The sequence below is a fragment of the Pholis gunnellus genome (genome assembly GCF_910591455.1).
Source record: "Pholis gunnellus genome assembly, chromosome: 5".
Classification (NCBI taxonomy): Eukaryota; Metazoa; Chordata; class Actinopteri; order Perciformes; family Pholidae; genus Pholis; species Pholis gunnellus.
In genome coordinates this window covers 23,072,145-23,084,715 of record NC_136531.1, presented here as the reverse complement: position 1 = coordinate 23,084,715, position 12,571 = coordinate 23,072,145, and the positions used below count along the sequence as shown (strand labels likewise).

General features: G+C 43.0%; 1 protein-coding gene across 1 annotated transcript; it reads right to left on the bottom strand.

Annotated features, from left to right (window-relative positions):
* Positions 1-5,251: 5,251 nt before the first annotated feature.
* LOC306696643 (serine hydrolase-like protein) lies at positions 5,252-10,857 on the bottom strand. The gene is made up of 13 exons (XM_079160303.1): positions 10,808-10,857; positions 10,638-10,682; positions 10,343-10,486; positions 9,469-9,582; positions 9,281-9,322; positions 8,954-8,973; positions 8,781-8,855; positions 8,545-8,651; positions 8,024-8,103; positions 7,907-7,941; positions 7,714-7,790; positions 7,480-7,561; positions 5,252-6,114 (listed from the first exon to the last, which is right to left on the bottom strand). Exons 1-13 carry the CDS (start codon positions 10,827-10,829, stop codon positions 5,995-5,997), a joined length of 963 nt encoding a protein of 320 aa, XP_079016429.1. The 5' UTR covers positions 10,830-10,857; the 3' UTR covers positions 5,252-5,994.
* Between the last annotated feature and the right edge of the window lie 1,714 nt (positions 10,858-12,571).

Sequence of the window (12,571 nt, the reverse complement as noted above, 5' to 3'; positions counted from 1 at the left end):
CACGTACACTGATCCAGGGTAATACATGGTGACGTAATAGGGGTCCTCTGGATCCTCCATGATCAATGCTCTGTCTGCTGGAGGGTGATTGGGTTGGCGTAGCGGAGGGGACGCTGCTGTTGTTGTCTCTTCTGGTCTCTGGCTCACTCTGTACAGCGGCTGCGATGGCCGGCCAAAGACCCCCTTTGAACTGACGCCAAAAATGTTTGTGTTGAATGGGCAGTATTCCTCTGGGGGGTATTCTGGTAGCTTTGTGGGCGCCCTGTGATGATCAAATGGTGCAAAAAGATCTGTTTGATTCAGCAACGTGTCACTGAAGGTCACCTCTTTGTGGCTGCTGTTTTGTGTGTGATCGGACTGATGCTTGTGTGAGATAACATCAGGTTTTGAAAGGGTCGTTTTTGACGTGGTGTACTCCACAGAAGCAGGCCGGAAGGCCTCCTGTGTCCGAGGGGCCAACAGGCATGTCCTAGATCGATTTAATCTGTCCGCACACGGAGGAGACTCCGTTTCACGATCGATGTCTCTTGACTGGCAGCTGTAATCCTTTGAAACACAGTCGGACTGACTCACTGGGACCCGAGCCTTCGACCAGAATCGGTGTTTCTGAGGAGACTTTGCGTCTTGAGACGCACTGGTTTGTTGAGAGAGCTTGGATGGATTCCCTGTAATCGTCCTTATGTTGTTTTCTTCTTTAGGTCTCCTGAGATTAGACGGAAATTTCGCGTCCACTTTTGTGTCATCGTTGAGGTCAAAACGTCTTCTCCTGCTCTCGACATTGGGTGACTGGCTCACGGATAGCTCGGCAGAAAAAGACATTTTGGGAGTCGTTGGTGAAGCTGCACTTCTCTCAGAATACATTAGTTCATATGGGTGATCACTGGAGGTGAGATTCCTCCTCTGAGGGAAGTCAATACGCTTCCTGTGAAGGCTCAGACTTGACCGAGTAGCCGGTATATCAAACGCCGACTCCCTCTGAACAACATGAGCAAACCTAATCCCCTCACACTCTGAGAGGGATGTTTGTGTACCTGTCGCTCCACTTGGCAGAAATTCCTGCTGCTGTTTGATGTTTGACATGGGTTTAGGGATTGAAGTTATGTTTATTTCCCCAGGCGGAGGCTTTAGTTTATCTCTTGCAATATTTTCTTTTTTACTTAAACCAACTTGCGATAAGCAGGAGCTCTGAGACGTGGCTGCTTGTCTCTGGAACTCAGAGTAAGTCTGGTGTCGAGACATGGGACAAGCTCTCCTCAACGCGGGATGAGTAAAGTCCAAGAAAGCTTCTTTGTCAAGAATGTCACGCTTTGCCTCATGTGAAGACCTCTGTTTGACGGACTCGGGCTCAACTTTAGCGTTCGATATGGCAATCGATCTGGCTTGTCTTTCTTTAGCGACAGGAGAAGGCTGCTTGCCTCCTCGGCTGTCCAGACTCATCCCTTGGGAAGTCGGAGATGGACTCAGTCTGGGTGCTGGGACGGTCAGAGTCGGAGACACACTCGGCTTCGGCTGGTGCAGCGATGGAGGAGGATCGCTGAACTGTGAGGCGGGGACACGGAGAGAATCCCTTGTCTTCGGTTTGAGAGTGGGAGAGGAATTTGTCTTTGGAGCGGTACAAACAGAGATGCTGGACTTTGCGGAGAGAGCCGGAGAGCTGTGTGTTTTGGGTTTGGTTCTTGGGAGCGTTGAGACTCTTTCTCCGTGGTTTCCCCGTGAACAGAGACTTGATTTACTCCAAGTGGGCTCAATGGATGTCTTGGAGGGACAAATTGGGACAAAAGATCTGAAGCCATAAGAGGGAGGAAAAAAAAGTGTAAAACATAAAATGAATTCAGCACAATATTTACTATATTACATAAACCTGAGAATAGAATACAAGCTTCGTTTACCTGTCAGCGTTTTGTTTTGTGTTGTGTTTTTCATAGATGAGCCCCTTCTCGTCAAATGATGGGATTTTGATGGCTTTCTTTTTGATGACAGGAGACGATAGGGACAGAGGAGGAGACAAGCCGACTGAGGGACATCCGGAGGATGCTGATACTTGAGGGATCGAAGGTGCCAGGCGGTCAGAAACATTCATTCTGTTGTAAGTTGTGCAGGAAGAGATGAAAAAAAAAGACTGATTCAATAGATGGGAATGATGACATGGAGGAAAGTCAGCATTCAGATCCTTTATTTATGTAAAAAAAAGTAACAATACCACAATGTAGAAGTACTCTATTACAAGTTAGAGCTGCTTTCAAAATCTTACTTGAGTTGCAGAAATATCTGCATTACGCAGCAAAACAGCCACTGTTAGGGTTACATCACCATATTCAATATTATGAGATTAATACTAATGCATTTGTGTGTGGCTGGTATTTTACCGCTGTAGCTGGTTGAGGTAGAGACAACTTGATCTACTTTATGTACTGTTGGGTAGTTAAAACCAGCAGTGCATCATATTTTATGAGTGCAAAGTAACGAGCAACCACAGCTGTAATTTGGAGTAAAAAATACAATATTTGCCTCTGAAATGTAACAGAGAAGAAGTACGAAGTAGCATGAAATGGAAATACTCAAGTAAAGTATAAGTACCTGAAAATTGTTTTTAAGTAGTAGTTAAATAAATGTACTTTGAAACACTGCGGTCTGAAACCACATGACATAACAAAACTTTACAATGACAAATGCTACATTTTTAAGTCACAATGGAGAGAAACGGACACCAACCTGCTGTCTGCAGCAATGCCTCTGCTGTGGACACACTGAGTGAGTAACAAAGTCACGGAGTGCGAGACGGGGAACTCAGCAGCTGGAAGTGGTGGGCTCTGAAGTGCCATTCTCTCCATTCCTCCACACTGAGGCTGCACTGTTTCACTCCCACGCTGGTCTCTGTTTTCGTTTGGTTCATGGGCCGACGTCTGTGGAGTCTGAATGTGGTCTTGTTTGTAAGTATTCTGTCTGATGATATGTAGTTTATCTCAACCTATAGGGGTCGGGCCCCCTCTAAAGGGTCACAGGATTCATCTGAGCAGTGGTGAGATGATTAATGGGGAACCGAAGAATAAAAACAAAATTCTGCCAGACAAATCTGTTTTTTTTTATTTTCCTTTCTGCTAATTTGTGAAATACTTTTACCTCTTCGGGGCCTCAAACGGTTATTTTAAAAATACAAATTTAAAGGGGAAATGTCTCCAGCAACTTTTTTGGTAAAGGTTTTTGTATTTTTTTGGAGTAAATTCTTGATTTGAAAACTAACTACAGCGTTCAGATGAATCTAGTGGAGTAGAACTATAAAGTAGCATAAGTAATAATACACAAACCTTCAAATTGTACCTGAGCACAGTACTCGAGTAGATATACTTACATAAATCTTACTTTACTCAGATATGATCAACTTCGTAACAACATGCAGAGAGTGAATCCAAAGAGTTGAGGATTGAACAGTTTTATTTTGTATCAACGAAAGAAGCAGATGATCATCAAAAGAGGGCCGTTACACACCCACAGTTTCACCACGCTGTCAAGTAAAAACAATGAAAACAAACAAAAATATACACCGTCGAGCATTACCAGATACTTGTTTTCTGTAATCTTGGTCCATCTCGGATGAACTTGGCACCTTGAATAAAGTCACTCCTAACACAATTTTTTTGGTATTTTGGCACTAACAATCCACAATGCTTGTCGACCAACTCATCGCACTCATGTCGTTCACTTCGCTGATTAAATGCACAATATGAGTAAACTTTATGATGTATGCAAAGCGATTGTCAGATTACAAAAACGTATGTAAAAGTTGGCACGAGTATAAGATGGGGGTGAAATTTACATCATGTCTAAAGGGGCAACATGTCCTCCGTCCACCTGCAGGAAGTCTGCTCCTCCTTGTGACCCCCCCCCCCCCCCCCTCTGAGCTTCACTTTTCCCTCATCATAACCTAAAGTTAGAGATCAGAGAAAAGCTGGAATCTTGGGACTGGGCAATCTCCCCCCCTCCCCACCTCTCTCTTCCATTTTTCTTCTCCATCTTTTAAGGTGTTGGCTCCCAACAGCACTCCTGTCCAGATGGCCCCTCCACCACCCCCCCGCCCCGCCCCGCTCCGCCTCACCCTCTCCATCATATCAGGGCATTGCTATCGTCGTCTCCGCAGTTCACACTGGCCACCAGCGGGTGATGCCGGACGGTTTTGTTGCTCCACTTGTGGGCGTCCTGCAGCCCGGGCTCGAGGAAGTACAGGCACGCTCCGAAGCCCGCGAGCACCAACACGGACACCAGCAGGTAGAGGGGGACGAACCAGTCCAGGAAGAGCCACGACATTGCTGCTGTCGGAACAGAGGGGAAGGGTAGAGGAGGAGGAGGAGGAGGAGGAGGAGGAGGAGGAGGAGGAGGAGGGGACATGACGGAGAAAGGAAAGGAAAGGAGGAGAGGAGAGTTTTAAAAAAAAAAGTGATCCTTCAGGGTGAGATATCCCGCGTGACAGACTGCAGCATCCCATTAGTTTCAGCCATTTCTTAAAAAAGCCTTCCTCATTACAATCACAGGCACTGGGGATCCAAGACATTACACAATCAGCTCCCAGCAACGACTTTGAATTGGAAAAAACACAGACAGGTGTTGCACTCTAAAAATAGAGCCCAGCACAAAAAAAAAAAAGAGAAAGAAAAGCCACCGTGCTTACCTGCGGACGCTGCTGAATCCGTTGGGCGTCCTGGTCTCAGGCGGTCTGTGATGTGCAGCAGCGGCCGCGAGTCCCAATCAAATCACCAGATCGTTTTTTTCCAGCGCCGCAGCTCCGACTGTTGCATGTGCTCCTCTGAGTGGCACAGAAGCGGAGACAGAAGCTGCATGCGGCTTCATCCTTCCAAGCTCCTGGCTCTGACGTTTAAAAAAAAAAAAAAAAAAAAAAAGGAAGGGTGGGGGTTGCCATGACAACACCCCCTGCTGCTGGCGGAGAGGAGTGGGAGGGAAAGTTATATAACCATAATCATTTTTTTTGGAGGGGGGGGGGGTTGAGGAGGAGAGGGTCCCCTTCAGATGTCTGGATGCTCGCCGCCTCGCAGCTCACTGCGTAAAATCAATTCCAGTCCATTTAACAGCAAGGCCATCACAGTTTATGTGACATTGAGAGAGATGGGGGGGGGGAAGAGCTGCACCTCTATATATCTGTTCTGACTGACGGCAGCTGCAGTGTTTTATGGAGTCACTCCCATGAGTAAAAGTGAAGCTGAACACAGAGAGGCTGGGCCTCCATAATGAAACGTTGTCAGAGGATGTCATCTCTTTTTTAATGACTGCCATTTTTAGCTCGTTCCGCACAAGAGTCAGAATCACCAAAAGCAGCCGAGGTAAACAGATCGGCTTCAAATGAAAATGACGACAAGCTGAACGCACAAGTTATACATAAAAGTCACATTCCGTCACAAGCTGATTTGAATGAGATCTACGTTGAACATATATTTATCACACTTTATGAGGGATAGCATAAGGACGTCTTATTTTATTGCTGGGATTGGTTTTGATGATTTGTACTTTGCAGCCTCGACTCTTTGGAAAGTTAATATATTATAATTTCTTTGATTGCTGATTAAAGTCTTATTTCCATCGTTGCCCCTGGTGTCTTCACAGTCCACGTTATGGAGATGCAGACAGGCAATCAACGACTTATCAAACATTAGAAAAATATAAACTATAAAAAGAGTATCATATGAACAAACAAGTTACCATTTTGTTTCAAGAAGCAGACAAAATAGGGCATCGCAAACACATGCAGTCATCACCATGAAATGATTACAACTAAACACAGTTCATTATTACTTCTGTCTGTACGTGTAAAGTTTGCAAATTGTTATAATATCAGAATTAAAGAAATGACTGATTGGAGGGAGATGAGAGCTGCGTAACGAGACCTCAAGTGTGAGATTTCACAATGAATATGTGTGTGTTTGTGTTTGTGTGTGTGTTTGTGTTTGTGTTTGTGTTTGTGTTTGCGTTTGTGTTTGTGTGTGTCAACTATGTCGGCAGCTGCTGTGAGAGCGCTTTGGTCCGCAGGAAGTCAAAGACGAATGGAGCGACGACCTCTGGGTCGTTCAGATGGACGTGATGATCGCCCGGTACCGTCACCACCGTGTGCTGAGAGAGAGAGAGACAGAGACAGAGAGAGAGAGAGAGAGAGAGAGAGAGAGAGAGAGAGAGAGAGAGAGAGAGAGAGAGAGAGGATAATTTAGTTTTGAACAAAAGCATGCTAAAAATATTACTCTCCTATCTCAAGTTTCTTTGTGTTGTTCCGTCAGTCAGCGTTTTCTTGCGTAACAATTCCCAGAGGAAGATCCTTTTGCCTTCCTCACGCTGTTGGTTCACTTCGGATACTATATATGTATTGATTCTGTAAATATGGTGCATTATGTATTCAAAATAAAAAACAAAAAACAGTGTGACATAAATACAGAAAACACGTCACAAAAGTAACTTCTAAATAACTGAACATCGGCCTCCTGCTTGAAAGTTTATTGAAGTGTTTTTAAAGAAAATTTAATTTTTTTGTAATTCAACAAGCTGTGTTTTAGCGGTACACCAAAAGCATCAGAAAGCCAGAACTGAGTACTTTGATATCCGTTTATTGATTCTTGTCTTCCTGACGTTTAATGAAGGAACACTTCCAGCTGATCTCTCCTCATTGAACTGTAATTAGGGACGAGGCTATAATCAGAAGCTTTAGGTTAATGCACATCCTCTATTCTCCCATTACTTGACCAATTTACAGCAGCTGCAGTAGTCAATGTTAACGTTCCCGTCTATATTTACCTTTATGAGAACCCTAATCTATCTGACACCCTTTAAGGGCTGATGTTAGAAGAAAGGAGACATTTACCTTCATTTGTTATTGTATTTTCTATCGCTTGTGACATTATCTTGAAAACAGGTTACTTTATACATTTTATTTTAGGTAAAAATGTTCATATCAGGTCATCTGTTACAGTGCGAATGCACCCAACATCTTTGTAGTAAAAACATGTTGGTGGTAATCCAGAAAGACTGTGAAGCTCACTGGATTTTCATATTAAATGTCTCCTTTCCTGTAGAACGTTAAGATTTTCTCTCATACCCTGATTTATCTTAAGCTACAGTGACTCACGACGGTTGAGCTGCTGTTTTCATCGTAGTGTACCACACAAATGTTTTATCGTGTAGTTCTTTTGCTGTTGCTCCTTTTGATTGGGAAACTGTTCTACCTTTATACTAAAGACCAACTCCACGGCAGACATCTTGACTTGTCGCCAGTAAGTGAGCCAGCATGCTCATACCCGGACCCTGATTTGGTGTGTGAAGACTTTCTGCTCTTAAAAACTCACATCTCTGAATACGTCTGCTCATTCTGAGACACTGAACTATACTTTTAGATCTGCCTCACTGTCCCGGATGCTTAACTCTCACCCTCCTGGTGCTGCGGTGGTTAATTACCATAATTATTTTTTTCCTTCCAAGATTCAGACTCACGTTTCTGTCACGATATCCTTGGAGAAGTACGGCGCTGGATTTGTTTGGTTCTGGAAATGTGGCACCGAAGCCTTTGTCTCCTCTAGAAAAACAGAGATTTTGAACAGTTTAGTATGACATGCTTTGATGATTTCATTTAGGCTGTTAAATGACTGCATTAGGACATACAAGGGGACTGACAGTCATAGCATTATAATGCAAACATCCATCTCAGTGTGGGGATCGATATCTTACAGAACAACTAGAACAGCCGCTTGAATCTTGGACAGCATCTCCAGACTCTGCTCCAAACTGAAGCTCACTATGCATCTCTGAAAACAAGATAAAACACATGTACTGTAAAAGTTGAATGCTAAAACAAAAAAGAGTTAACAGAGAGGTGGCGGGGAATGTGGGGGAATGTCTGGGAGGTTAAAAAGTGACTTACAGCATTAATTTGCAGGTCTCTGGAGAACGCGAATCCTGCAGAAGAGAAACACATTCGGCTGAAACGCAAAGTGAGATCATTCGTCTCCGAGAGGAGGAGAAGAGATGAAAGACGCACCTTCTTCAACTTGAACTAGACCTCGCTCTGAAAGGATGTGCGCTGCCTGTTCAGTCAGAGTCGGGTTTGAAGCCAACAACCTGAAAGAAAGAAAACACTTTAGCCATCAGTAATATATATAATAATATATAATAGCCATATTTATTTTTGCTCCGTTTGATCTCTCTGTGTGATGAATTAAAACAATCGGTGATGCAGAACCAGAGATGTGGCTATTTTATATTCCCTACGTTCCTCTCCCTTATCAAAACCTGGCGCCTACATTACCCACAATGCAACATTGGCGGTCGGGTTGGAGGTTTTGGGTTTGTGGATACCGGTGGCAGCTAATTAAGCTCCACCAGAGAGGAGGAGTCTGCTAAGCTCACTTCTTTCCAGCTACACGCACAGAATTTATATTTTTTTAAATCAACGCTGATGTGTAAAATCGTTTGAGTTCCGCCTGCAAATCAGCAAAAAAACATCTTGCATGCATGAAGGTTTATTTATTTTGTCCATAAACTGGAGTGGTGCAGTAGTACCTCTCAACTGCCTTCTCATAGGTGTAAACTCTGTTCCTCTCCTCTGTCTCCTTTTCAAACTGAAGCACCTCATCCATCCCCTTCCTCATCACTTTGGAGAGTTCTTTCTGCGGGAAAAGAGACAAAGGCGGAATATGAAGACAACTGAGGAGCAATACCATTCGATCATCTTCCCTCTTTAAAGGCTTGTCATATGCAATACAGTGATAATAAATGAATAAAAAAGGTTGTAATACTGGATCCGTGGCTTTGAATCCGAAAGAGTCCAGAAGCACCAGAGCATCCACCATCTCAGGATAGAGTGCACTGAACTGTGGAAAACACAACGTGACACCAGGCAAGACATGACAGGAACATATTCTCTGGATATTGTGTAAAGAAACTGAGATAAGTGAGGAATCGTAGTTACCATGGCAGCGATGTTGCCACCTGTAAGAGTGAAGAAACGATCATGCTCAAAGCTTTAGACACTCCTCAAAGTCTTTTTTTGTTGTTGTAATTGACCTACTTTCATCATCAACTAATCCATTTTAAATGAATCAATTAGTTATTTAGTCTAAAACGTGCTGGAAAAAAAATTAGAAAAATGTCCTAAGTAGCATCTTGTTATTGCTTGTTTTGTCCCATAAAGAAGCAGTTAGAAGTATTAGAAGTATGTATTGGCTGTAGGATGTGAAAATGCACAGCGTCAGTGTCAATGTGTATCAGGTGTACCATCTATATTCTGCTCACTCACCCATATCGTGTCCAATGATGGAGAATTGTGTCCACTGGAGACCTGCGGGAGTTATTTCATAGGAAACATTAAATCTAGCTTGCTTACAGCTCTACTTCAGTTACAGAAATGCACCAGAGTCCTGAAGGGATCCAACCAGATCTGAGCCAAACTGAAATGGCTGAAAAAGATCCTGCAAACTCACACACCGTCAACGACTCTGCGTACGTCCGCCACGTTTTCAGTGGTTGTATAGAGGCCTCCGGGGGGGCGGTGGGAGGACAGACCGTGACCTGCCAGGTCCACCGCCACATATCTGCACTCTGAGCAAAGTAGAAAGAGAGATGAAAACTGTAGAGAGTGTAGAGAGCTCAGGAACAAGATCCTCTGATCAACGATCAACTTGTTGTGCAGCAGCAACCACAGCCTCCCAGACACTGTTCAGAGAGGTGGACTGTTTTCCTTCACCGTAAATCTCCCGTTTAAGAAGGGCCCACAAGTTCTAGCTCATCTTTAATAATACCAGCTAGTTGGACCTTTTCGGGTTGAAGATGGACTCAAAATCAAAATAGTTCATCGTCAAGTGACAGAATCCATGAATGGAAGGCTTATTACTGTTATTGAAAAGGGGGGCTATATTGGTTACTATTTTTTTGTACATTTTGAGTTGTTTGTTTATTATTCTTACTTTAAAAGATGAAAATAAACAAGTGAGATGGGAACATTTTCGTTTTTCATTTAGTTGCATAATAATTGTGCACACAGTGTAGCTGTAAAGTGCTACTGCATTTCCTTTACGCATTGCATTGTGGGAAAATAGTAGGAAAAGCCATTTCAGTTAATGTTATATAGTGAAATAAAATCAATTTATGTATAAATAAATAAATAGATATATAAATAAATAAATAAATAAATACATAGAAACAAATACATAAACAATAAATAAATACATAAATAAGTCGCTGATCCGGCTTTAGACTAAGTGAGAAGTGTGGATTTAGGACACAGCTTTACTTTTGTTAAAATGGGGTACAAAGTGAGTCACATGGTTTAAAAGCTCTCGTCTACTCTGTCACAGTTTACCTTTGGGTAGAAGGGGAATGAGGGTGTTGAATGCGCCACAGTTGTCAGCCCAGCCGTGCAGGCACAGCACGGGACGACCGTGATCAGGACCCCAGACTCTCCCTCCGATCTGTCCCCATGGGACCGGGACAGAAAGATCTGAACCTGGACACATTACACAAAATAAAATCTTCGCAACAGCAAAAAAACTAAAACAATTATCTGACAGATATTTACTGTAAATAGAAATGAACTATTATAGGATTTAACTACTTCCGTGAGTCTTGGTTTGAGTTGGGTCAATAAGAAATATTACCTGCTTGTTTCATTGCAGATGACATTTCAGCGTCTGATGATCTGTCTGACAAACAAAAACAAAGAAATCTCAAAAGCAAAGTGACGTCAATGACCTTAATAATCCACACAAAGCGTCAAACAAATCCTGAAACATCTGTTAAGAAATGAAACACGCAGACAAACTCTGACCTTTGGAACCTGAGGGCAACATAAATATTGAAGGACTGCTGTGATGGCTAATCCTCATAAACCTCAGAGAGCAGTGGGAATTAAGCCAAGTGACAATGAAGGGCTCTCTGCGCTCTGTAACTGTTTTTTGTTCCCTCAGTACTGGCTGTCAGGCAGTCTCCTGCCAGGACAATTAATCTGTGAAAAGAGTGAAAGCTGGTGCTTGCTGAGAACAACACCACCATTCAGCCCCCTCTCTGTAATGGGATGATCTCGAGTACACTGCTCTCTTCCAGATATGTGCGGCCTCCGAAGGCTCAACCAATCGGATGATTTAGAGAAAATCAAGAACAAACGTCCATACACAGGATGAAAGTTAGGTTATGGTTTCTGTGGCCTGATTAAAGTGCAATCCAACTTCTGTGCATAAGTGCAATCACCTTGAATGCAATGTCTCAATTGTTTTTTCTTTAATGGATATTTTGCATTGCTTCGTTTATTTTGCTCTTATATTTAATTGTATTAAATTCTGGCTAACTCCCCGTCAAGAGACTAACACGTCGTAAAACACACTTCATTCAAACTCAAAAACAAGCTGTGACGTATGCAGGCAATCGACTTGAAATTGTTGCATAACAAACGCCATGTAATCTTGCTAAAAACTGAATTAATCTCACCAAGCTGTCTGTCCTCTTAGTGGCTGAGTCACAATGAGGTACAGCAGGGTGTGCACTGGTAGTTCTTTTAGCTGTTAGCTAAACACACCGTCCAAAACAATAAAAGTGAGCCTCAGAGCAGCAGCCGAGAGGAACCAGTGTGTGTACTGGTGCTACCATTAGCAGTTAGATCAAACACACCGCTAACTGTTAAACCACTCACTGTGGGTGCAGAGTAGCGGCTGGGGATCGGTGATGCACTCAGTTGGATTATCACTAGCGGCCTATATACCGGGGCCGGTTTATAGTAGGGAGTGAGGAGTCAGTTGGCAGTATAAAACCGGAAATAAAATGTGTTTTGAGAAAATGTGAGTCACTTCCAACTATGAGACGTTATTGAGCGTGCAGCCATAACTGGCCACCCAAAATATTATGCAGCTTGCTGCAGCAGAATGTGAGATTAGCCGTGGACAGACACAGAGATGCACACTCACTCACTCGACCGGTCGAACGGATAATAACGGATCTTGAATCGTTGACAGCATAATGTCATGGAACCATACGCTTGGTGGCCAGATTGTCAGAGTAAGATGGGGGACCACAGACATTTTAACATTTTCTGAATCCACATTAGCCTCTGTGAGAGGAAAACTCTTTTTACCGTTAATGTGCACAACATATCTTTTTAGCTTTGGCTTTACATGTTACTTTCAACTTTACTGTAACTACTGACCTGGTTTTTTCACATCAGCAACTTTTGCAAACTATCTATAATGAAACCATCAACAAAAGAATCTAATCCAATATGAGATCATCTGTACAGAAGTAAATAGGGATTAACTGTATTCAAAGGCTTCTGAGAGATCACACTGGGGTGTGGTCGGTGAAATATCCAAAGCAATTTACAGCCAGTGATGTGATGAAACCTGAAGGCAGATTGAAACGAGTCTCACACAAAGAACCTGGAAACAGATTCTGTCAACTGAGAATTAGCTGGAGGGTGTTTCTCAGACCGAAGGGTTGTTGTTGGGCTGAGGTTGTTTATGACACTTATCTCGGCAGCATGTCACACCTTTGGAAGTGTGTCAAATTGAACAGAAAAGTTGATGAAATGGAAATTGGGAAATAC